The following is a 26,745-nucleotide window of genomic DNA, read 5'->3' on the forward strand; positions in this document are numbered from 1 at the left end:
TGATTATATCATTCATTGTATTGATTGATCATTAAAAGTTAGAAAATGCAGAGATTGACTGTGTATGCCGCATGAGGGGATCTGGGGCTATGAGGACACACACCCTGAGGATTCCCCTCAGCAATACTTTCTGTAGCCAGAAGGATCAACAAAGGAGGGGCAATTTGGTCTCTAGCGTCATATGCCGCTCATGGTACCCTCACTCAATTTCTTTATTGATTTTGACTTGTTAGACATCAATGAAAATTATTCAGAACCTGCTTTTCAGATTTGCTTGCCTAGCAACAGTGACTGTGGCTCTGACCAATTCATCTCACCAGGTAGTTAGAGCCCTTTGTCTGTGCCTTGGCTCAGTACTGTGCTTCTCAGCCAGTCATCCTATACCACTGGTAGTACTTCACTGGAAATGAAGATGGCTGGAATGGTGGTGTACCAGTCAGAAGGCATGCATAAGAACAGCCCCACTGGATCAGGCCATAGGCCCATGTAGTCCAGCTTCCTGTGTCTCACAGCGGCCCACCAAATGCCCCAGGGAACACACCTGATAACACCAGAGATCTGCATCCTGGTGCCCTCCCTTGCATCTGACATAGCCCATTTCTAAAATCAGGAGGTTGCACATACACATCATGGCTTGTAACTCATAATGGATTTTTCCTCCAGAAACTTGTCCAATCCCCTTTTAAAGGCATCCAGGCCAGATGCCATCACCACATCCTGTGGCAAGGAGTTCTACAGACCAACCAAACGCTGAGTAAAGAAATATTTTCTTTTGTCTGTCCTAATTCTCCCAACACTCAATTTTAGTGGATGTCCCCTGGTTCTGGTGTTATGTGAGAGTGTAAAGAGCATCTCTCAATCCACTTTATCCTTCCCATGCATAATTTTGTATGTCTCAATCATGTCCCCCCTCAGGCACCTCTTATCTAGGATGAAGAGGCCCAAACGCCATAGCCTTTCCTCATAAGGAAGGTGCCCCAGCCCAGTAATCATCTTAGTTGCTCTTTTGCACCTTTTCCATTTCCACTATGTCCTTTTTGAGATGTGGTGACCAGAACTGGACGCAATACTCCAGATGTGGCCTTACCATTGATTTGTACAATGTTGTTGTTGGCATCCTTCAGTCTCGGAAGACTGTGGTATCGCGCTCTGAATAGTGGTTCTGGAAGTGTCTTCTCCAGTGCGCGAAGCCTAGGTAAAGTAGGTATGGAGGATAGGCTGTTACCCATGCAGCAAATCCCCCCTCTCCACGTTGCTGGAATGGTCCAATGGAAAGGCAGAAGCCAATACGGTTGGTTCCAGTGGCGTCACAGGAGTTGCCAGAGCGTGACTGTGTTCAGCCGTGAACTGCCTCAGGGACTCCGGCTCCGGATTTTGCCTCGAGGTTGACTCCTGAAGCCTTTTCCATAACTGGATGTAGCCACAAGGCAGTGGAGGTTTGGGATCAGAGTTTTCCTTCTCTCAGATGAGCTGCCTTTCCAGGCTAACGAGTCCCATCTACCCGGTGGCATTGTACAGTGGCATTATAATATTAGCCGTTTTGTTCTCAATACCTTTTCTACTGATCCCAAGCATAGAACTGGCCTTCTTCCCTGCCACCACACATTGGGTCAACACTTTCATCGACTTGTCCACCACCACCCCAAGATCTCTCTCCTGATCTGTCACAGACAGCTCAGAACCCATCAGCCTATATCTAAAGTTTTGATTTTTTGCCCCAATGTGCATGACCTTACACTTACTGTCATTGAAGCGCATCTGCCGTTTTGCTGCCCATTCTGCCAGTCTGGAGAGATCCTTCTGGAGCTCCTCACAATCACTTCTGGTCTTCACCACTCGGAAAAGTTTGGTGTTGTCTGCAAATTTAGCCACCGCACTGCTCTAACTTGCCTCCCCATTCCCTTCCATTCAGCCCTCTGTGCTGGAACTTCAGCATCAGTGGAATTCCTCATCTGTTTGAGCAGGTGTGTTCAAAGTTTTTGGCAGGACGGCCACATCATCTCCCTGACACTGTGTCGGGCTGGGGAAAAAAAGAATTAATTTACATTTAAAATTTGAATAAATTTACATAAGCTTACATAAATGAATATATTAAAGATGAACTTATATGAATGAATTATGTTGTTGCAGTAGCTCAAGGCCTATAAAAGGTCTTGCACAAAGCAAGGCTGGCCTTTCCTTTGCTGCTGCTACTGCATCACAGACATGAAACAGCAAGCAGTGGAGGGAGTCCTCATCCCACAGCTCACTCAAGAGGTAAAACAGTCGCCCTCATGCTGAAAGCAGTTGCATCAGACCTGTGCAGGCTCCAGCAAGGCTCCGGAGGGCCAGAGGCTCATTGGAGACTGCGGGCTCCCTGAGGGCCGCATTGAGATGCCTCGAGGTCTGCAAGTGGCCCCAGGGCTGGCGTTTGGGCACTCCTGTGTTAGAGGATCTGGAACCAAACCCCTGTGGATAAGGAGGGCCCACTATACATTATGTAGGTAGACCTGTCTTTAGAATTAGAGGTGAGAGGGATGAGCTTGGGAGATAAGATTCTGCACCTGGGCCACCTGTTGACTATTCCTACCTTAGGTGAGGGTTAGAAATCTGGAAACGGAGGCTTTTCTGTTTTAAAAAGTTAGATTTTTTATCCCCTCTGGTTGCCAGGACTGAATTTGGCCTACAATTCTGATGTATTCCTCAGGCCTGAATAAGTTACTGACTCTTCTCTTCAATTTCACAGTTGTGGTTATGCAATGTTTATTTGATTTGTTTGATTCATATCCTATTCAATCACCTGGGCTCAGCATGGCTTACAGAGTGTTTCCTGTCCCCGTTAGCTCACAGCTGAAAATACCCATCATCTTGTTCTTTATTACAATAACATTTTCCTTATGCTTCTTTGAGAACTGCAGCAGCGAGTGACTGCAAGTGTGGCTTGCCCTTGAACTATGAATGAGTAATAAGAACATAAGAAGAGTCCTGCTGGATCAGGCCAAAAGTCTGATGACGGAGGGCATCAGCATTTTCTCTCTTGTCCTAGACCTTTGCCATGGCTGAGGAGTATCATCGGGAGTCGATGCTGGTCGAGTGGGAACAGGTGAAGCAGAGAATCCTTCATACTTTGCTGGCTTCAGGAGAAGATGCCCTAGACTTTACTCAGGAAAATGAGGTACCTTTTGTTCTCCAGTATCCAGAAATATGTCTTTGAACTAACCCGCAAATTCTTTGGCTTCAGGCTTCTGTGAGTTATCTTGGTCAGCAAGCTGCAATCAGGCCTATATTGTGCACACTAGAAATAAATGAATTCTGCCACTTCCAGACCTGATTCTGTAGCAGAATTCCTCAACATCTAAAATGATGGGTCATTTATCTTGCTCAATTCCGCAGTTCTCCAGTGGGATCCATGGCAGGGTCAGTCCTTGGCACTTGGGGGGTCTCCTCCCTCGCAGGCAGCTTGCGAAGTCTTCCTAAGAGGAGGGGATTCCCCAGACTGCCCTTGCTTCTTGGCTAGTGTTGCCCCATTCTGCAGTTCTGCCTCCTTATTGTAGCTTTGCTAGCCACGAGAGAGGAGGACACACCTCTGAGATGCCACCAGGCATGGGCCACACACATTCTTGAGTCGTCTTCACAACTGCAAGGGCTGAAAGCTTGTGGAAGCAGAACTCTGCGCCCACTGCCACATGCTGTGCTTCTCTGACACTTGCATTGTAGTTGAACTCGGAATCTTTTCTTTGGTGCCTGTTAGAGGAATGTGTCTGAAGTTCCTTTTCTATGAATGAATGAATCATTCAGGATTTGTACTGATGTTTGTGAATGATCAAAAGCCGTAAGCAGGAGGCCAGGAAATACATACAGATAAGCTGCTCTGTGGGCAAGTTCGGTGATCCAAGCACTGTTGAGAGAATTCTGCCAGAATTTCTCTTAGCAGTGTAACAGGAATTGGACTTTGTTTTCCTTTGGGCTAATCGCAGAAACATTTTCTTGATGGTGCTGCTCTCCCTGTGGAAGATGTTTCACCGGCAGCTCACTGTTAAGCCCCAGCAGGTTGCCCAGTTTTTCAGTAATGGGGAATGCAGATAAAACGTTCTGGAAATGAGCAGAGATGACTTGCTGCTCAACAGTAGGAGAGCTTTATAGACTTGGCAAGCTGGAAACCGCTTCTTGGGTTTACGGGAACTGAAGTTTAACCTTCCTTCTGAACATCAAATGCTGAGGTGTCATCTGAGCCTCCTGTCAGAGCTTGTCATCTAGTGTGCCTGCCAGTAATTGGTGCACTGTCCTGATCACAGGTGTGGAATTCTCAAAGGGGGAAGAAGAATTAGCATCAAGAAAAATTTTCCTCGAATAGACCCTGTGATTGGGTTAAAGGGCAGACTGTGATCTGTCACTCTGCAGTGTTCTGCTCCCTTGTTCAGAGCCCCCACAGCATTTGTGTGCCACTTTGAAAGCATCGGGAACTCTTGATCTCTTGTTCTGTTCCCTGCCTCCAAGTCACAGGCCCTGGAAGTTTGAAGTGTGGCTGCTGTGTTAAAACCCAGCAGCTTAACTGGTTGCCCTTGAGCCGTGTTTGAGCAAAATTGTGTGGGTGTGTATGAGGAGCAAGGAGGCCTCTTCAGCCTGGAGAGAATAAAAACGGGTTAATAGATAATTCTGGGTGTGCAGAACCAACAGAAAGGCACCAGTCCAAACATAGCAGGAAGCAGATCAGCTAGTTTTCAGACTTAGGGCTGGTGCAGATACCCACCAATCGATTACAGCAGGGCTTCTCAAACTGGGGCATCGTGACACTCCAACCAGAGGGCCCTAACCTCTGCCCCCTTAAGGGGTGGGGGCAGGGGGGAGACAGCGACACGATCCGGGGGATTGCGTAGCTCATGGGGCTGCAGCCTTCTAAAAGTGAAAGCGGAGCAATCATGCTCCACTTCTGGTTTTGCGGAGGTGGAGCGCAATTGTTCCGCTTTCACTTTGTGGACGCTGGGGAGCCCTGCAGACGGTCATGCAGGGCTCCCCGCACCCATAGGAGGCTGCTGCAGGAACTGGTCAGTAAATGCCAGTCCCTGCAGCCCCCTGAGGCCCGCTGCCTCCACCCCCGCAAGGGCTTACTGGGGCTCAAACTCTCCATGAGAGTTTGACAACCACTGGATTACAGCGATAAAGCTAATTAGCAGGCTGTGCTTTCTGGTTCAGAGAAGCCAGCGGACTGATTCCCTCTTCTTGGAGGCTTCCTCTGCATCTAGGGCCCTGTGGGGCACGCTTTCTGGTAAAAGAAAGGGAACATCGATGACATTGTAACTTAACTGTGTGTTCCAGGAGTGATCAGGTCAAGAGCCCAATTCAGACTGAATCCACTTCTCCCTCCTTCCCTGCGTGCGTGCGTGCGTGCGTGCGTGCGTGCGTGCGTGCGTGCGTGCGTGCGTGCGTGCGCTTTCTTTCTTTCTTTCTTTCTTTCTTTCTTTCTTTCTTTCTTTCTTTCTTTCTTTCTTTCTTTCTTTCTTTCTTTCTTATAAAGCTTTGCTGTCACACAGCAGGCTTCTACAGCTATGAAGACATGCAGCTGTTCTGTCATAGTTCGGCTATCCCCAGGATCCTTTGTGCCTCTCTAGGTCTTCTGGATATGCTCGAGCCATGACGCCAAGCCAAAATGGCATGCATGCCAGTGGCGTTCTTGTGCTCTTTGCCCTGCCCTTCCCAAACGTTGCAGCAAATGGCCAAGCCAGTTGGCGCTTTGTCAAAAAGCCTGCCGTGTTTTTAGCTTGCAAGTGTTTTTGTCTGAATAATGTATCTTGGGGCGGGGGGACCCGTGATGTGCAACAGGTGAAGCTCTGCCCTCTCATGCAAAGGAGAGGCAGCAGCACCTTTGCGTGGCAGGTTCCTTTGCTGCCAATTCATCACAAAGGGTGCATTGAGACCATGTGAAATGGATGCCATATGTCTGCTTTGGCTGACTTGTCATGCCCAAAGCTGACTGATTTGGAACTGAAGGAATTGTGCTACTCCCCACTGCCACCCCGTAGCCCTGTGCTACAGAAGGACTGATGGCCCATAGCATTTCATGTCATGCCTGTCTCTTCCAGTAACCTTTTTGATAGCTTGCCAGTACTGGATGCTTAAGAGAAAAATCTAGAAACCAAAGAACTAACTGAAATCTCCTTCTTGGGGCTGAAGTTAAAGGGCCTTGAGTGCTGAATTGATGCCACAGAATGAAGTCAGAATTAGTTGCTCTGGGGGTGAATTCAGAGAGTTCAACAAGAATTTCTATTAATGGTGTAACAGGAATCATTCTTTGCCCTGTTTCAAAGGACTTTCCTGAATGGGAGGCAGCAGTCTTTTAATGAGCTTCTTTTCTATCTTCTGTAAAGATTACAAAACACAAGTCCCGCTCTTGACTTAACGTTCATTGTGGCGCGGTATCTTGTGTGTGAGTAAATCTGTTAAAACAGAGTGTTGCAGTAATGAGCTTGAAAATCTTTTGTCAGTTTCTGCAGATCAGGGCAAGCGGGCAAGTCTTTTGTTGTAATTCTGATACCAAATGAGTTATGTCAAGTTTTTTCAAGGGCTCTCCTCATGTTTGAAAGCTGTCATTCCAGTCACAGTATCAATGGTTGTTGCTGTGCACACTCGCAATCCATTTTGCTCATGGTACTACAATAACATATCTTGTTAAAATCACTTTGGGAGATGGAGGGGGGAGGAAAGATGCATTCTGGAGAACCAAAGTAGATTCTTGAAAGCATCTCCAGGGTTCTTCTTTTAAAGTGGCATGAAGAACAGGGACTGAAAATCCCAGGAGAGGATGCACAGCTTGTGTGGAGACCTACAACATCAAGCACCATTTACCCAGTTTGTACTGTATGGAGAGATGCCACACAAAGGGGGAATGCACCACAGAAGAGGCCACATGGATACTAGATCAGATTATGCAGTAAGCAATTCCAACCAATGTTGTTTTCTTCCAACAGCCCAGTTACATCAGTGAGTTGGGGGCCCCCAGTCGTAGTTCTTTGGACAACGTGGAGATGGCCTATGCCCGTCAGGTGAGTCAACTTGAATCCTTGGTCCTCCCAGCTTGTTTGTTCCAGATTGCCAAGGCTGGGGCATTTCAGATGTGACTTTCTCAACAAGGAACTGAAAATAGTGTCAGGCTTTTGAATGGCTAGATGTGTATCAACCTGAAAAGTTATCTTTTCGAAGTCTTGATCTTCCAGAGTGAAATTGACAGGCTTATTAACAATACCATGCAAACACATGTCACTTTACACAGAGATAAAAACATATCAGGTTTCCTTTTGGAAGGACCCCAGTCCACAGAGAAGGGGGAAAGCGGTAGATGCTGAGAGAGACTGGGGCGGAGTATACAATTCTTAAAATAACATACACTTACAGTGTCGTGACACCCCAACCAGGGAAGCACTATCTTTTGCGGGGTGATGGCGAAGGCATCCTGACGTGATTGCCAGGATGCCGCTGCCAGGGATGAAAGGGGTTTTTCAGCTGAAACGGGCCAACTTTTCTTCTCTAACATTTTATATAAGTTCATTTCATATAAGATTTGACTGTCTCTGTTACAGCATAGTAGGTGAAACCTAGCATGGATTTTAATCTTAGCAGGGCTGTGCACAGAATTAATCTCAGATCACTTGGATGGGAATTAAAACAAAAACAACAACCCCCTTCCTTGGCAATTCATTCTGTTATGAAGAACAGGAAGAAGAAAGAGAGGCCACATCCCACCATCCTAGTGTGTAGACTTGCTGAATAACAGCTGGGGACCAATATGTGTATTGTTTACTGGGGTGCGTGTTAACCTAGTAAGGTAAAATGGTTGGCAATCAACTGCCATCCTCCCACACACAAAGAACTGTTGCAAAAGGTAATGGGTAGTGATGGTGAAGATCCATATAAAACTTTCAACACAAGAGTTCTCACCATGGCTTAGATATGGGGAAACAGCAACCCAAAAGAGAACTTATGATTCTAACAACCTACTTTGCAGTCTGCTTAAACTGGCAACCCCAGTGGGTGATGGATTGATGTCTGTCCTCTGTGCCTTTATAATAGTGTTATGACTTGGCTGCTTCTTTCTGGACCAAATAACTGCCTACCTCCTGTGGCTCTACTGTGTGTGTGTTGACATGTGTATTGCTTTAAATGTATTGGGAGTGTTCCTTGTTAAGCTGTGAGCTGTAGCATCTGGACACGTGTAGTTAACCCTTCCACAGCTATGACAGTGTTTGATGGTTGACTGTCAGACCTGTGATTTAGGGGTTTATGTATCTGCCAGCACTTAGCCCATCTGTGTTTGTCATTAGATCAGCTTAGCATTTGCCATGCAGAGCAGCAGGAAATGCTGGACTGCTTCTGATCCTCCGGCCTCACCTGCAGCTGTGAAATTAATGTGTATTTCACATTTTATATTACTCTCCATCCTCTGATGTGTCACTGCTGCAAGGCAGTGGAGTGAGGAATCTGTCTGGCTAGAGAACTCCCCCAGGGCTGCCCAATATCGAGGCCTCTTCCAGATCCTGCTGTGGTTAGCAGTGAGGAAGGGTTATGGGTAGAGAGGGGAAGAGAAGTTATGTGTTTTTATTTCGTTGTGAACATCTGCTAACTCCCAATGCATTTCAGATCTATGTCTACAATGAGAAGCTTGTGAATGGACATCTGCAGCCCAGCTTGGTGGACCTTTGTTCTACTGTTGCAGAACTGGATGATAAGGTACTGCCCAGTGGTTGAGCATAAAGAAGCACACTGCTTCTGTGGAGAGTGGTGGTCTGCTGACACGGGCAGATTTTGGCTGCTTTGCGTCTGTGGATACGCACTGGACTGCTTTACAACAGAGCTTGGCAACTGTATCATTGGAGCAACTGAGAAGGGGTAAGAGGGAGGAGAAGCCGCCATGCTTCCCTTCCATTGTCTATCCTTGCTATGAACACGTGGAGCTGCTTTTAGACAGAGACCAGCCATTGATAGAGGTGAGAGAAAATGGTTTTATTTTTTCATGGATTTTGGTGTTTTTCAAAATCTGTGTAGAAAGTGGTGTTATGTATTTTTATTCAAAATTTACGTTATAATTATAAATTATAAATGCCGTGAAAGTGTACTAGGTAGGTAATATAGGTGGTATAGTGTCAGTAGAAGAAGATGCTGTCATTACCCCTGCACCCCCATTAAATAATAAATAAAAACCAAATAAAATGGTTTTATTGGTTTTTGCAGACTTCCGCTCCTTCACCCAAGAATGAGAAGTACAGAAAGCAACGTTAGGTGTTTTTATTTCATTATCACTGTTTTCGCCCACCTCTTACCATTGGTCCATCTGTTCCAAGATTGTCTGCTATGACCTGCAGAAGCTCTCCACTCTCTCCAGCAGATGTTTTCTCAGTCTTGCTGCTGGAGATGCTGAGAACTGAACCTGACGCCTTCTGTATGCAAGGTGTATGGCCTCCCACTGAACCACAGCTTCTCCCCTTGTGCAATGGAGATGTGCATTCCAGTGGTGCTGTGTTGTGCATCTGCACTCCTTGTTACTCTGAAAACTGGCCAGAGCCTGAGGTCTCTCTCATAACACCAGGACCAGGGGACATCCACTAAAATTGAGTGTTGGGAGAGTTAGGACAGACAAAAGAAAATATTTCTTTACTCAGTGTGTGGTTGATCTGTGAAACTCCTTGCCACAGGATGTGGTGATGGCGTCTGGCCTGGACACCTTTAAAAGGGGATTGGACAAGTTTCTGGAGGAAAAATCCATTACGGGTTGCAAGCCATGATGTGCATGTGCCACCTCCTGATTTTAGAAATGGGCTATGTCAGAATGCCAGATGCAAGGGAGGGCACCAGGATGAGGTCTCTTGTTATCTGGTGTGCTCCCTGGGGCATTTGGTGGGCCGCTGTGAGATACAGGAAGCTGGACTAGATGGGCCTATGACCTGATCCAGTCGGGCTGTTCTTATGTTCTTAAAGTGATTTCAGTTTACAAGGCAAGTCAATATATGGGCCATCTAGATAAGTATCTAGTTTTCCACAGTGGTCACCAGCTACCTCTGGGAAGCCCCTCAAGCAGGAGAGAAATCAGATCCCACCATTGACCCCCTACAACTGGGATTCAAATCCAGACTGCTACTGAACTTGGGAGTATTGTACAGCCATTGTGACCATCAGCCATTGATAGACCTGGCCTCTGTGAAGTTGTCTAATCCCCCTTTAAAGCTAGTGACCATCACAACATCTTGTAGCTATGAATTCTGCAGACAAATGATGTATTGTGTGAAGAAATACTTCTTTTTGTCCATCCTAAATCTACCCGCGATCAGTTTCAGGATGACCCCTGGTGCTAGTGTTTTGGCCTTAAGAGTCCTAAACACTATAGTCTTCCATAGTAAGTCTAAATGACTATCACTGCCCTGTATGCGTTATCTCTGTCATGGTAATTACTATCTGGTTTTGTTTTCTAGAATGTGTCTGACTTGTGGACTATGGTGAAGCAAATGACGGATGTTTTGTTGGTTCCTGCAAGTGATGCACTTAAAGTCCGAACCAGCATGGAGGTGCAGATGGAGTTTGTAAGGCAGGCCCTTCGATACCTTGAGCAAAGGTGTGTGATCTTTCAGAAGGGAGGTGCCTCCTCTAAGTGTTGTCTAGTAGAACTGAGGAATGTGCTGCTTTGGTGGAGCCCTGGTAATAATTAAACTCCACAGAAAGTAGCCTTCAGAGGAGCTGCGTTAACGTGAAAATAATCTGCAGTTGGGGTGGGAGTCCTTTATCATGCTGAACTTCCCTCAGTCTTTGTCTTCATCATTTGTTTGTATTCTTGCTGTGGGGCTAAATGGAATATGTCACCTACTGAAATGGAAACCAGTGGATAGATAGCCGCCTTGGGTGCCCTTGATGGAAAAAAGACAGGGTAAAAATTCAGTAAGTAAGTAAATGCACTAAACTCTGTGTTGGTGGTTTCTTGCAGTTACAAGAACTACACTTTGGTGACAGTCTTTGGAAATCTGCACCAAGCCCAGCTGGGTGGAGTACCTGGAACCTACCAATTAGTCCGGAGCTTCCTGAACATCAAACTCCCTGTGTCTGTCCCAGGGCTCCAGGTTTGTGCAGCCAGGTGCAGCTTTGACCAGGGTGTTGGGCATTACTGATAATGTCAGGGGTGTCAAGCGCATTTCATACAGTGGGCCAGATAGCATTCTTGACACCTGCTGAGGACTGGAAGCGCCATCACCACGCAGAAAGTAAGCAGAAACAAGTCTTTCCTGCCTTCTTCCCTCGGCACCCATCGGCTTCTCTCACAGTCTTCTCTGTGCCGGGTCCTGCTGCTTGCTCCTCTTCTCTTCTGCTGGCTACCTTTCCCTCCTCCGTATTCTAAATGTCTCTCTTTCTCAAGGTCTCCCTTCCCATTCCACATTCCTTCTCCTACTCCCACCCCCACCCCTCTCTTCCCTTCCTTTATGCCTCCCAGCATTCATTCCTCCACTGCACTCTGGCAGGAGCCTTCTTTGGTCCCCCAAGATAATAAAAAGAGCCCTGCTGAATCAGGCCAAAGGCCCGTCTAGTCAAAATACATCTTCCTCTATCTCACAGTGGCCCACCAGATTCCTCGGGGAGCACTCAAGGCAACAAGATACCGGTACTCGGTTGCCACTCCCTTGCAGCTGTCATCCAGGCTTTGGATCCCAGAGATCATCTGTCACTAAAAACCTGGAGGATTCATATAGTCATCAGAGCTTGTAACGTGATATGAACTTTTCCTCCATAAATCTGTCGAATCTCCCTTTAAAAAGCAACTAGGTCTGGGGCCATCAGATGATCACATCATCTTGTGGCAAAGGGTTCCACAGATAAACCACACGCGGGCATCCCGACCCTATTGCACCTCAGCACCAGTGCTGCAGCCTCGTTGCCAGTGCTGGGTGTTGCAAATATGCCATCCTGAGAGCAAGCGGCACTAGTGGGGAGGCGGGTGTCGTCTCATCGACGCTGTAGTTTGAGCCTCAGCTGCTAGTGGAGAGGAGGTGAGTGCCGAGCAGTGTGGGGGAGTGAGGAGAGTGTGGGGGAGGCATTCCTGGGCAGAGGGAGGGCAGAGAGAGGAAGCATGGGGTGAGGAAGCATGGTTCGGGAGGGGGGCTGTGAGACGGGACCAGCAGAGACCTCTTCTGCCTAATCCATTCCCCCGTGCTGGGCTCAAAAGCCAGGCACAGGGCTTCTTGGGTCTGTGCCAGCAACTTACTGCAGCTTTTTTATCATGGCCAAGTGCATGTCTTTGACAAACTCCCATTTCCTGCTGCTTTGCGCATAGAAAAAGATGGCTGCAACTTTTAATTGGGCAGTTGGTCAGATTAAATGATGAAGATAATTTTTGATAGTCCAGAAAGGTGCCTCAATTCATTGAACTGGAAAATTTTTTGTATTTTAAAACTAAGCATGTGTCAAAATTGCTGGCTGCAAGCCCAATTTTAGAGAAGACGCAATTCCCTTGATAAGATTCTGCCTGCTGCCGCATGCATGCGCAGCATCCCGGCAGGATGTTTTTGCTCATATGCAGAGATCTTCGTTTGATTAACGGCTCTAATTGGCCACAGCCCTTGCTGTTCATTTTCCCCAGGGAAGTCTGTGGGTGGGGTTGGAAGTGGAACAGGAAGTCTGCTAATAGTGGTTGAGACCTGCTGATCTTGGATGCTTTTCTGGACTGAGTCATCTCCGCCCTGCCTTGCTTTTTATTTAAAAGTCAAAGTGAGTGAGTTGGTAGAAGGGCACAACCAGACTAAGGTGGGAAATCTGTTTCTGGGCTCCAGCACTTTAGGCTGACTTGATTGAATGCCCCTCTATAAAAACAGAAGCAAAAGTAGTTGCATATTAGAACACAAGCACATCAGTATATATCAGAGTCAAATTTCTCTGAGCAGTTTTTTTAAAATATGGCAAACATTCAAGTTGTGTAAATCGCCACTTTACAGTTTGATGTGACACAGTCCAGTCTTGGGTTTCCCACCTGGATGAGAACTGGACTCAAGTTGCAGTGCCAGGGAAACTCTTTTGTCTGATACCTACCTGCTTTTTCAGGACGGAGAAGTGGAAGGCCACCCTGTGTGGGCGATAATTTACTACTGCATGCGATGTGGGGATTTGATGGCAGCATTGCAAGTGGTGAATCGAGCACAGCACCAGCTGGGAGAGTTTAAAACGTGGTTCCAGGAATACATGCACAGCAAAGATAAAAGGTGCAGAAATGCCTGAAAAAGAAGTGTGTGTGAAATTATGATTTTGCCTGATGTTTTCAACCCTAATTGGTTCACAGAGGTTCTCAAACTGGGGTGTCGTAATGCCCCAGCCTGAGAAGCTCTGATCCTGCTCCCTAAAGGGGTGGGGCAACCGTGACAGCAGCACCAGCGCTCCTGCAAACGTGCTGGCAATTGGGACATTGGGGCTATGCTTAGACTCACTGAGGCCTGCAGATGCCATCCGGAGGATGGGAGAAGCCTGTGGGACCTCTGCAAGTCTTCCTGCTTGCAGAGTGACTCATCATCGTGTGACCCACTTCTGGTTTTTGTCATGAAACTGGAAGTGGGTCATGCAAAGATTGCTCAACAATTCTAAGGTGTGAGGAGACTTGCAGAGTGTCCCACAGGCTTTCCTCACCCTCTGGAGAGCATCTTCAGGCCTTGGTGAGTCTGCACATAGCCCCGATGTCACCAGTGCTGGCGCGATTGCAGGTCACCAGCACCACCCCTTTCCTTCCCCGGCAAGGATTTTCAACTGTTGGATTAATGTATGGACTGACATTGGCCTTGCCCATTTTAAGCTGAGCACAGAAATGTCTGTGCTTTCAATAAATTTGTAGCTACAAAGCTTCAAGGCTTCCATAGAGGTGCCTTTTGAAAAGATGCAGGAACATGTATTATTCATTTATTAGATTTGTATTCCACCTTTCTCCCCGAAAGACACCCAAGGCAGCTAACAATCAAATTTAAAATACAAAGTAAAATACAAATTAACTTTAAAAATAAAAAAAATTAAAAACAATTAAAACCAGATAAAATACATAGCAGCAGCAGATTAAAAGCATGCAGTAAAAGACATAACATATAAAAACTGCCCTTATAAGGCCTCAAAGGTTTTCCTGAATAAAAAAAGTCTTCCGGCCCCGCCAGAACGTTAACAGCGAGGAAGCTGTTCTCAACTCAAAGGGGAAGGAGTTCCACAGTGCAGGCGCCACCACCGAAAAGCCCTGTTTCTGGCCGCCATCTCCTTCACCGCTCTCAGTGACGGCACAACCAACAGGGCCCCTTCTGATGACCTCAAAGAATGGACCGGACTATACGGAAGAAGGCGGTCTCTCAAATATGCTGGTCCCAAGCCGTTTATGGCTTTAAAGGTCTAACCAGCACCTTGAATTCAGCCTGGAAACGAATGGGCAGCCAGTGCAGTCGCCGGAGTAGCGGCGTGGCAGTCAAACTGCCGATCCCCAGCAACCACTCGAGCTGCCACATTCTGCACTAGCCGTAGCTTCCGGACCATCTTCAGGGGCAGCCCCACGTAGAGCACGTTACAATAATCTAATCTTGATGTCACCATGGCATGGACCACCGTGGTCAGATCCGCCCGAAACAGGTACGGCCTCAGCTGGCGCACCAGCCAAAGCTGGGCAAAGGCACTCCTGGCCACAGCCGACACCTGGGCATCCAGGAGGAGCTGTGAGTCCAGGAGAACCCCCAAACTGCGAACCTGCTCTTTCAGGGGGGAGTGCAACCCCATTCAGAGCAGGGCGATAGTCCAGAACCCGCATTGTGGATTTGTGCACCAGGAGGACCTCTGTCTTGTCCGGGTTTAATTTCAGCTTGTTCGCCCTCATCCAGATCCCAACTGCCTCCAGGTAATGCTTCAGGACAGAGACTGCCACTTTGGAGTCCGGTGGAAAGGAGAGATAGAGCTGGGTGTCATCAGCATACTGATGGCACCCAACTCCAAATCCCCAGATGACCTCTCCCAGTGGTTTCATGTAGATATTAAACAACATACATTTCGGCCACATTTTTTTTTTAAAGCAGCAGCAAAAGTATTTCGGTTGACAGTCCTTGTGAATATGGAGCTACAGAAACTATTTTGTAGGACCCCAGACCTGGTATTCTGAAGTCATGAGCTTTGGTCACCCAACTTAGATTACTTCAGTTGTACTGTTTGCTCAACGCATGCAGTACAAATTGAACTGTATGCACAGAACCAGTGTCAGCTACACAATTTGCACAGTTGATACAGGGGCTTAATGTAGAAAAAGGTACCTGTGTTTTGGAAGGGTGTTGATTGGTTGGGCACCAGTCCAGGAGTTTGGGCAGGTGCCTTGAGGTAGTCCTAACAATGTGAAGGCTGCAAGCCTGTCTATTTCAGGGAGATTAATTCATTCAAAGAATTTATACTTTGCCTTTCTCCTGGTAAAGGCACTCAAGGCAGTTTACAAAGTTATTATTATTATTATAATACTTTATTTTTACCCCACCTTTCTCCCCAAAGGGACTCAAGGCGACTCAACACACAATGGTTATAAAACAATAAAACATTAAAAACAATAAAACAAAATACCTGGAGGATCACATAAGATTAAGTAAATTCTTAAGTAAAGATTAAGTAAAGATTAAGTAAATTAAAAAGTCATACAAACAATATTTTGCACTTTCATCTGGTTAGAGATCAGAGCATGGATGAAAGTCAAAAATGGATGAATGTCAAAGAAGAGCTTTATTTAGCTTACAAATTTATTTTGGCCAGCAAAAAATGCAAACAACTAACTAGTATATAACACATGCAAATGCCTGTGAAACCTAAATAAACAGAAGTAAAAGAAAAATAAGCATGAGAACATTGACAAACCACATGGAAGGTTGGATGAAATTGGGTGAAAGAGAAAAGCATGTGGACAAAATTTGGAATGTGGTTGTAATTGAAAGCGTCTGAAAGAGCAAAGCGATGAAAGTCAAGTGGATGAAAGTCAGGGTGTTGCTGTATATATATATTTTAAGGTATAGTTTTCGCTTGTAGATTGTCTCCTGCCACCGAGAACAAAGTTCGTCTCCATTATCGACGAGCCCTCCGAAACAACGCTGACCCTTACAAAAGAGCAGTCTACTGTATCATTAGTCGGTGTGATATTGCTGATAACCACAGCGAAGTGGCTGATAAAACAGAAGATTACCTCTGGCTAAAGGTAACTGTGGATTTCTTTCCACAATTTGGAGAAAGTGCTGCTCTTTTCCTTTTTAAAATTCCTTCTTCACACTTAAATTTGTGCTCTCAAGTGTTACGCTGGTGTGTCCTCTGCTAAAACGTTTCTGCCTATGATCCCCCTCGTTCAGTCAAGGTCATTGGGAACTTGCCATTACCTTGCTGTACAAGACAGTGGAACAATTAAATTTTTCAAATGAGAGCTTTTTGACATGACCCAGAGGACCCTGATGGTGTGAGGGGTCTATTCTGACTTGCAGGTTTTCTTTGGTGTGTGTCGGCAGACACAGCTAACAATTTCTCACCACTTCAAAGCACAAATCCTTTTGTTGGGAGAATCCCCAAAGTGGACACATGTCCCTGCTTGGACAGGGGCTGAAAACCCAACTGAATCATTACTTTCCTGGCTCAGATCCTGCCTCTTCCACGAATTTGCTAGGTGGCCTCAAACAAGTCACTGCCTCTCGACCACAGTCCTCTCAGCTGCACTGTGGAGAAAGTAATATTGTAAGGATTGTTGTAAGGGCTTCATCAGAAGAAGTGCTTTCACTCTTAGAAGACAAGGCAGTTATTATCACTACCATCATCCTCATCGTCGTCGTCGTCTGTTTCACTTTCACGTCATCTTTCACTGTTTTCAGTCATTAGCTCTCTGTTTTTCTTCAGTTGGCTACCTGATAGTAAAACAGAACCGATAAACCAGGGAATATGTCTTCCCCCACTGCAACTCGATCACTTTGTTTAATAGCTAGGAAACCAAGACTGAAAGAGAGGCGATGTGCCCAGGATTAGTCTGTATCTAGGGCCGAAGCAAGATGCGAGACAACGGCTCTTGGGTCCAGGCGCGGCTGGCCATCTGCTGGAGCCTGCCTTTTCCTCCTTGTTTGCTTTTTCTCTTTTTAAGGTTTCACACTTGAATAGTTAATTGACTTTTGTTTGGATGTGTGACACTTGTCAATTTTGGGATTCTGAAAAGCCAAATTTTTGGCTTCTCAAAAGTCCTCTGTTGTGTGTATCCTTTGGACAAGGAAAGGGTTATCAAAGTTATTTTCTCTACCTTGTATTTAGCTGAACCAGGTGTGCTTTGATGATGATGGCTCCAGTTCTCCCCAAGACAGGCTGACTTTGTCCCAGTTCCAGAAGCAACTCCTTGAAGACTATGGTATGATAAATTCAGAGGCTTGGTGGGGGTTCTTCTGGATTTCATATATGTGTGTTCTCCTGGTGGCTTTTGTAAAAGGACAATGCTAAGTATTGTTACAGGACTTTAAGTTGCTCATCAACCCAACCAATACACATCTTTTCCAAGGAAATTCATTTAACACAAAGCATAAGCCAGCTTAACATGTTTAATATGCTTAATAAGGACAGATCACTTCCTAGTAAGGTTTAGGCTTGTTGCGACTTCCTACCTCCGCTGAGGCGGGGGACCGTTTTTTATGGTCCGCCCCCGGAGGCTAATGGATCCTGAAGGTTTCCTGAGAGCTCTGGGGGATTTTCCCACTGCCAAGACTGGCGCCTCATCTGAGGCCCTGGTTGACCTCTGGAATGGGGAAATGACCAGGGCAGTGGATGAGATTGCTCCGGAGCGACCTCTGCCACGTCGCAGACTCGGAGCAGCTCCTTGGTTCACTGAGGAGCTGCGAATGATGAAGCGCAGGGCAGGCGTCTAGAGCAACGGTGGCTATGAATCCGATCAGACATGGAGTAGAGCTCATGGTAGCAGCGAAGAGATCGTTCTTCTCTTCCCTGTTGGTCCTGCTGGACCTCTTAGCGGCTTTCGAAACCATCGACCATGGTATCCTTCTGGGCCGATTGGCCGAGTTGGGAGTTGGAGGCACTGTTTTGCGGTGGTTCTGCTCCTACTTGGAAGGTCGGTCCCAGATGGTGGTGCTGGGGGATGCCTGTTCGACACCCTGGCCTTTGAGGTGCGGTGTGCCGCAGGGTTCAATTCTGTCCCCCATGCTATTTAATATCTACGTGAAACCGCTGGGAGAGGTCACCCAGGGGTTTGGAGTGGGGTTCATCAATATGCTGATGACACCCAGCTCTATCTCTCCTTTCCTCCAGACTCCAGGGTGGCGGTTGAGGGCCTGGAGCGCTGTCTGGAAGCAGTGAGGATCTGGATGGGGGCTAATACGCTGAAATTAAATCCGGATAAGACAGAGGCTCTCCTGGTTCGGAAATCCTCGATGCAGGTGCTGGACTATCGGCTTGCTCTGAATGGGGTTGCACTCCCTCTGAAGGAGCAGGTCCGCAGCTTGGGGGTCCACCTGGACTCGCAGCTGTTCCTGGATTCCCAGGTGGTTGCTGTGGCTAGGGGGGCCTTCGCTCAGCTTCGGCTGGTGCGCCAGCTGCGGCCGTACTTGGATTGTGCAGACCTGGCCACGGTGATCCATGCTACGGTGACATCGAGGTTAGACTATTGTAACGCGCTTTATGTGGGGCTGCTCCTGAAGACGGTTCGGAAACTGCAATTAGTGCAGAATGCGGCGGCCCGTGTGGTCACTGGAGCTAGGCGGTTTGACTCTTGTCAGCCCGCTTCTCTGGGAACTACATTGGCTGCCCATTCGTTTCCGGGCCCAATTCAAGGTGCTGGTTTTTACCTTTAAAGCCCTATACTGTTCTGGGCCAGGGTATCTTAGAGATCGCCTACTTCTGCATAATCCGGCTCTTCCTCTCAGGTAATCAGAGAAGGCCTTTTTACAAGTGCCGCCGCCTAAGGAGGCACGTGGGGCGGCGGCAAGAAATAGGACCTTCTCAGTAGTGGCACCACCGTTATGGAACGCCCTTCCCCTTGACTTGAGAATGGCTCCCTCTCTTGAGACTTTTCGGTGTGGACTGAAGACCCTTCTGTTTAAACAAGCCTTCTGAGTTCCTGGCCTTTTCAACATCTTTTTTTTACATCTTTTAGTATTTTTTACAGGCCTGATTCCTCTATGATCTGCTGCTTTATGCTCTTTTTATCTGACTTTTTATCTGACTACTGTTTTATGGTATCTGTTAAATGTGTTTTTAATATGTTTTTATCTGTTTGTTAAATTATGTTTTAATCTGTTTTTAACATGTTGTAAGCCGCCCTGGGTCCCTTTAGGGAGAAGGGCGGCGTATAAATAAAGTTGTTTATTATTATTATTATTATTATTATTATTATTATTATTATTATTATTATTATTATTATTATATGGCTCAAAAGACAGAAGACCTCCTGCTGCATGATGTGATGGACTGAATGCTGCTACCCTCACCTTGCATGGCATCTTGTTGTGTCAGATAGCACTTCCTTCCTTGCAGGATGGCGTGCCAGCTGCTGCCTCTCCAGGTCTCTGGATTTGAAAAGGAAAAGCACGGAGCAGAGGTAGTCTGCCAGAGTGTCTTCGGAGTTTGGAGGAGAGGAGTTATAATGAGTTAGATTAGAATATCTCCAGAATGTGGAATAGAAGAGAGTAGTGGGCTGGAGCAGGGGTGTCAAACATAAGGCCCCCGGGCCAGATGCAGCCTGCAGAAGCTTTTTATCCGGCCCTCAAGCTCTCAGCTGCTCTCAGCAAAAGGGCAACCCGCATGATCATTGGCTCTCCCATATCTTGAAATATGATCAAGATTTGCACATTTTCTCTTTTGTCATTTGCAGCTTATATGTTCCTAAGTGATAAAAGGTGCTTATTTCTGGTTATGATCTGTTTAAGACGTCTTCCTGCCTAATGACATCTGCCCAGTGGCGTACCTGGGGGTCCCAGCACCCAGGGTCACTCCCAGTTTTTTGCCCCCCACACCCCTTGCCCCCACCCCTTTTCCGCCCCCCCACCCGTGACCCAGAAGTAATTGTGGTGACGTCATAGTCATCTGAGGCCCTGATGGAGCCTTCCGCGCCTCTTGTAAGTGGCACAGACTTCTCCGTTGGAGTGGTTTGGGGCTGCTGGAAGCCCACCTGTCTGGAGCGCTGCTTCCAGCAGCCCCAGACCGCTCCAGAGGAGATCTCCGTGCTGCTTACAGGCGATGTGGATGCCTCCGTCGTGGCCCAGGAAGCCTAGAGCGTCAGCGCGACAGGGGTTGCGCTGATGCTCTAGGCTGCCTTCTCACTGCCTCCAGAGGCCTCTCCGGAGGCAGCGAGAGGGCGTGATGCCCGGGCCAGAGCATCAGCATGACAGGAGTCGCGCTGATGCTCTAGGGTGCCCCTGCCCTCCTATAAAGGAGGAGGTGGGGGGGGCAGCAGCCCAGTCTGGCTCTGAGTCATGCCGGAGAGGCAGCTTCCTGCTGCCTCTCCAGGAGCGCTCCTGGGCGACCCTCCTCCGTCAGGAGGCTTTTCTTAAAGGGACAGAAGCTGGCAGAGCTGCTGGTTTCTCTCCCTTTAAAGAAAAAAGCGGGTTGCCCCGTTTGCCCCTCTCTAGGTATGCCAGTGTATCTGCCCCTCGGCCGTGGCCCGCTGTATGAAACGAGTTTGACACCCCTGGACTAGAGCATCTTCGAAGTGTCTCTTCTCCTGTGCTCCATTCCATTTTTCCTTTTCAGATCCAGGGACTGGAGAAGCAAGAGAGGCAGGTGGGTGGAAGTAGATGGCAGGCTCCGCTAGTGGTCTGCCTCTTGAGGTTGAAATTTAATTTTATAGCTTCCTTCAGTCGGCAGGTTTTTGAAGTATTTGTTGTGATGTAATCTGGGAGATGCTAACTGCAGTGCAGATCCATGTTCTACCGTGTTTCTGACATATTCCCATTTGCCCTTTATTGAACAACATGGATGCTTTGTGACCTACAGTCTGGTCATAGCTGCAGCGGCAGCAGCGAGGTCCTCCCTTGACGCTTGTGTGTTTCTTCAGGTGAATCGCATTTTGCAGTGAACCAGCAGCCATTTCTCTACTTCCAAGTGCTGTTCCTGACGGCCCAGTTCGAAGCCGCCATTGCTTTCCTGTTCCGCACGGAGCGCTTGCGCTGCCACGCTGTCCATGTTGCCTTGGTCCTGTTTGAACTCAAGCTCCTTCTGAAATCTTCTGGGCAGAGCGCCCAGCTTTGTAAGTTCTGTGTGACTTGTGATCTTGCTTGTATCCTCTTGCAGTATATGACACATACCATCAAAGCAGCAGGCTACAGCGTGCCAGAGACATGTGAATTGGGACTGGTTTAATTGCAGACAAGAAACAGATCCCCAACCAAGGAAAAGCAGGCACCTTGGTTCTTGTGCTGCCGTTGCCCTTGCAATCGAACTGGCTTCTCCTTGTCCCCACTTTGGCATCTCCTCCCTGTTGCCAGACCACTTCAATGCTAGAGACCAATGGCAGTCGTCACATGACCTCCTTTGATGTTTTGTTATGTGATTCACCTGCCTTGAGAATTGGGCATTGGTCCCGTCCTTTGACATAGCTGTGCTACACCACAAGATTCGGGCTCTGCCCTTTGATATTTTTGCACTTTGCCTTTTGGTCAGAAAAAGCTCCTAAAACAGTTTACAATATAAGTAATAAGGAAAATACGTTCTGTATTAGGCAGGGGTTTTGAGAGTGTAGGAGGTGGCAGCACTGCAAGCAGATTTAGGGACTGGCTGACGGGAAGCTTGTCCTCTCACAGTAGCAGCCCCTCTGAGGCTTTGCAGAGTCCTCCCTTCCTGACTCACTCTGCCTTTGAAGCAGGAGAGGATGGACTGTGAGTGAATGAAATCCAGCTGCAACCGTCACCTCATAGTGCTGGGCATATGAATTTGGCTTAATGTCCTTAGTAATGCATTAATAATGCAAGTGAGTGTTTGGCAGAACAGGACGTTTGGCAAAGAGTGCTGTGGCGGCAGCCGCCCTGACTCCCTGCATCCGCCCTGCCTAGATGGAGCGCCATGTTCTCGCTGACAAGCAAAGTATGCAGCATGACTCCATGTGCCTGTGTGAGTTAGACAGAGCGTTGTGTTCTCCCTCACGAGAGCAAAGCATGCAGCAGCAGCCACGCTGACTCTCGCGTCCTTGGTGGTCCTGGGGAGGGGGTGAGGGCGTTCACAAGCAGGTCCTGATGGTGGGATCCACCCCTGCTTTGAGTCTCCAGAATGTCATGGTCACAGGGTTTCTGAATATGGAAATTTCTCTTCTGACCATCAGTGCAGCTCATTGTACATCTTTAGCTGGTTCTTTTACAGCCACTTGTACAATGGCGCTTGCTCTTGAATGATCCCTTCAGAAGTCCTCTAGCATTAGTCATATCAATGCTTGGATGCAAAAGAAGGGCAAAGTTCAGGGCCACCAAATGCACCCTCCTCTCTGCTGCTGCTTCTCATCCTGAATTCGAAGTAGCAGGGTGGAGGAAGGGTGAGCAGTGGGCTGAAGGGCTGATGCTCTGGTGCACAACTCTTCAGTGTCCTTCCCCTCTTCCTTTTTCAATCCAAGGAAAAGGAGAGGCAGTGGAGGAAGACAGACACTGCCCCCCCCACCATTAAGTCAACCAGTTGGCCTCATGGATGGGATGGCCATGCAGATATTGGAGATTTTAAGGAATGTTGCTTGATTTGTCTCAATGCTTCAGTGAGTCATGAGGCTGGTGACCCTCCTGCCATTAGACGCTTGAATTTTGTTCGCCTTCTGATGCTGTACACCCGCAAGTTTGAGTCCACGGATCCTAGAGAAGCCCTGCAGTACTTCTATTTTCTCAGGTAGGCTCCTGCAGCCACTGCTCAGCCATGTGTTTTGAGAAGGTTGCTTTTAACTTTAATGGTTGTGTGCAGAAATAGACTATCTGCCATTTTTCCTTTCTTTTCATTTTGCTTTTGCAGGAATGAGAAGGACAGTCAAGGAGAGAACATGTTCATGCGCTGTGTGAGCGAATTGGTGATTGAAAGCAGAGAGGTATGTAGTCACGAATTTGTGTCTTCCACCCCCTACTCACTCTGTGCCAGGACGAGTGGCTTTGAAGCCATGTTCTGAGGAACCTGAAGGTTCCTCAAAAGCTTCCTAGAATCTTCTCAGTAAGGAAAAAATACAGCTTGCCACTACTCCTGATCTAGTCCTGGGGGTGCAGCTGGAGGCCTGGCCAACATAAGAAGGGCCCTGCTGGAGCAGGCCCAAAGGGGTCCATCTAGTCCAGCCTTCTGTTTCCCATAGGGGTCAAGGCTGGCCACAAGCAGGGGAGAAAGTTCTACTTCTTTCCTGCCACTGCTCCTTGAGACATGCCATGTGAATTGAGCTTGCACTCTAAAAGGCACCTCAGTGGCTGCTGAGCTAGGATTGATCTCCTCTGTATTATGTTGTTGTGTTGCCTGTGAGGTTTCTAGGTCATGGGTTTTATTGTGCCATATTTTATATGTATTTTATTGTTTTTATGAACGTTGTTAGCTGTCTTGGGTGAAGGAAGGTGGAATAAAAATTCATTCACTAACTAAATAAACCTTTGCAATGTGCCATTGTGCCTGCGTTCCTCAGGAATTCCTTAAGGCAGGCTTTCTGAGCAAGACTCTGAAGAGCAGCACTCCCATGAATGACTCTGATGACCCTTCCTTTCTCCATGTTCATAATGTGTTTGTTTGGACTGGGGCAAAACTGAGCCATCTGGAGTCAGAATCTTGCTGTTCTTTTTCTGAGCATTTTCAGAAACTTCTCAGGGAAATGTTTGGGCTCCTCCCAAAAGCTCACTGATAGCTCCGAATGACATTACCCGTTAAGACTCAAGAGGAGGCGGGGCATAGCTAAGGGGGCAGGAGGTACATTGCCCTGGGTACCAGGCCTTGAGGGAGTATCAAGGGAGCTTGATACTAGTGGCCAATATAAATACCACCATGTTATATATCATTTGATAGGTAATCTAATGCAGAATGCAATGAAACAAACCGCATTGAATTATCTCTATTCTATCAAACTTTATAGCCAAATAACCAGAAAAGGAAAACACAACTACCTTATTTTTTTTTTAATGTGGATTTCCTTGACTCAAAACTTATCAGTGAGACTTATTATTCTGAGAGCCAATGAGATGTTATTATAATACAGCTGGGGTGGGCAAACTTTCAACTTTAGGGATCCTGGACCTTTAACAATTGTGTAGGAGAGAGAATTTCAGTAGGTGCAGCTTCTCTGAGATGACAAACTGCACCTGCTGACATTCTCTCTCCTGCACAATTGTTAAAGATCCAGGATCCCTAAAGTTGAAAGTTTGCCCACCCCTGTAATACAGCATGGAACCAGTAAGGTGTTAGTATGAGTCAGCTCTCATTTCCGTATATTTAGCCCCCTGCAACTAGGCAAAGAGGCACATTTTCAAGTGGTGCTCCTCTTATATTATAAAGAACAATGTCTTTTCTAGTAGCCATTGGCTGGTGTTCCTCTGCATTTTTTTTCCAGTTGTGAGCCCTTTTGGGATAGAGAGCCATTTAGTTTATCTGATTTTGTCAGTTAACTGAAGATGCCAAAATATTATGGGATTTCCGACTACAAACACCTATCACACAGTACACCAGACAGAACTGTAGTCTAGAAGAAAAAAAAACAAGTTAAAATAATCGATACAGCAGTACCAGGGGATACAGAGTGGAAGAAAAAGAGGTGGAAAAAAATAACAAAATACAAAGATTTACAAGTAGAAATGGAAATGCTGTGGCAGAAGAAGACCAGAGCGATCCCAGTCGTGATTGGCACCCTCAGTGCTATTCCAAAACACCTTGAAGAGCTCCTGAACAGCATCTGGGCCACAGAAATTGCCATCCACCAACTACAAAAAGCAGCTTTACCGGGAACAGCTTACATCTTGTGACAATATTTATAACAGCAAAATGGGACAAAAGCCAGGCATCCCAGGTCCTTGGGAAGGACCCAATGTCTGGCTTAAACAAACCAGTCGTCGTCGTCGTCGTCGTCGTCATCATCCTTCTTCTTCTTGAAGAAAGGCAACTTGAAGAAAGAAACAGAGGGTCTAATAATGGCTGCACAAGAACAGTCATTAAGAACAAATGCAATAAAAGTACAGTGGTGCCTTGCAAGACGAAATTAATTCGTTCCGCGAGTCGTTTCGTTTTTGCGAAATTTTCATCTTGCGAAGTGCGATTTAAAACAAACAAAAAAAAAAAGGAAAAAATTCGTCTTGCAAAGCACGGCCATAGAAAAATTCGTCTTGCGAGTCACCAGAAAAAATCGCAAAATGCTTTCATCTTGCGAGTTTTTCATTGCACGAGGCATTCGTCTTGCGAGGCAGCACTGTAAATGTTTGCCACAGTGCGTTTGGGCTTTAGGGTTAGGGTTAGTCATTAGGGTTAGGGTTAGTCATTAGGGTTAGTCATTAACAGTCATTAAATACTGTTTAAATACTGTTCAAATATTCAAATACTGTTCAAATATTTAGCGCAGATATTTCAGTGGAGTTTGGCCTAGAAAAATGTGCTACACTAGCTATGAAGAGAGGAAAAAACACATAAATTCATGACATTGAAATGCCAAATGGCCAAATGAAAAAGTCTAACCAGAAAGAAGCTTTTAAATATCTTTAGGGGCATCAGCAGCTGAGCCATAAGATGTACTGCTGGAATAATTAATTGGACTGAAGCTGATTTGGATACTTTGGATTGGAAAACTTGGAAACTTATGGCAACACACAGTGCTCATCACCCACGTAGTGATACAGACAGTTTGTATTTGCCTTGTAAATTTGGTGGCAGAGGGCTTTTGCAAGTAAAACCAACAATGCTGGAAAAGAAACATTCATTGGCTGTGTAAAAGACAGTCAGGAGCAATCACTTGAAGTAACGAATAGGATTAAAAGTTAAGCAAACTAAACAGGAGTATAGGAAAAATGCTGTAAAAACAAGAACTGGAAGCTGACACAATAAAGCAGTGCCTGCCCAACATATGGAAAAGATCAAAGACAAAAGAGATAATGAAAAATCCTGGCTATGGTCAACATCTGGAACCTTAAAGAAGGAAATGGAATCATTAATATTAGCAGCCCAAGAGCAGGCTATTCAAACAAATGCAATAAAGGCCAGGGTTTAAAAATCCTCAAATGATGCGAAATGCAGAATGTGCAAAGCAGCCGAAGGAACAACTGACCACATGCTTAGTTCCTGCAAGAAGATTGCACAGACCGAAGATGAATGCAGACATGATCCAGTGGCTCAAATGATCCATTGGAATTTATGCAGAAATTACAACATCGAAACAGTTAATAATTGGTTGGAGCAGAAACCAGAAAAAGTGACAGAAAATGAGAAAGCCAAGATCTTGTGGGATTTTCGAATACAAGCTGATAAGGTTTTGGCACACAATACACCAGATAATACAGTAATAGAAAAAGATTAAGTGACCATTAATATCAAGATTTAAAATTTGAAATCCAAAGATTATGCCTCATACCAGCAGTGGTTAGTTATCCCAGTTGTGACTGGTACACTGGATGCAGTCCCAAAAACACTTGAGCTGCCTTTAAAGCTTCTGAACGTTGACAAAATCACTATCAGTCAAACTCAAAAAGCTACCCTGCTTGGTTCAGCACACATTATTCGTAAATGCATTACTTTGTCCAAGGCCCTTGGGTGGGGCCTGACTAGTAATTAACGCCAAGTCCAGCTAAAGAACCAGCAATGGTGACATCAGAAATA

General features: G+C 46.5%; 1 protein-coding gene across 1 annotated transcript in view; it reads left to right on the plus strand.

Annotated features, from left to right (window-relative positions):
* Positions 1 to 26,745, plus strand: part of NUP93 (nucleoporin 93) — a 102,066-nt gene that overhangs the window by 52,718 nt on the left and 22,603 nt on the right. Inside the window, exons 4-14 of the mRNA XM_066637307.1 lie at positions 3,026 to 3,154; positions 6,945 to 7,019; positions 8,611 to 8,700; positions 10,437 to 10,576; positions 10,943 to 11,075; positions 13,045 to 13,202; positions 16,015 to 16,180; positions 17,266 to 17,359; positions 21,011 to 21,202; positions 22,692 to 22,818; positions 22,939 to 23,011. Coding sequence (XP_066493404.1) covers positions 3,026 to 3,154; positions 6,945 to 7,019; positions 8,611 to 8,700; positions 10,437 to 10,576; positions 10,943 to 11,075; positions 13,045 to 13,202; positions 16,015 to 16,180; positions 17,266 to 17,359; positions 21,011 to 21,202; positions 22,692 to 22,818; positions 22,939 to 23,011 — 1,377 coding nt within the window. The remainder of the gene's footprint in view (positions 1 to 3,025; positions 3,155 to 6,944; positions 7,020 to 8,610; positions 8,701 to 10,436; positions 10,577 to 10,942; positions 11,076 to 13,044; positions 13,203 to 16,014; positions 16,181 to 17,265; positions 17,360 to 21,010; positions 21,203 to 22,691; positions 22,819 to 22,938; positions 23,012 to 26,745) is intronic.

Source organism: Tiliqua scincoides, chromosome 9, assembly GCF_035046505.1.
Source record: "Tiliqua scincoides isolate rTilSci1 chromosome 9, rTilSci1.hap2, whole genome shotgun sequence".
NCBI lineage: Eukaryota > Metazoa > Chordata > Lepidosauria > Squamata > Scincidae > Tiliqua > Tiliqua scincoides.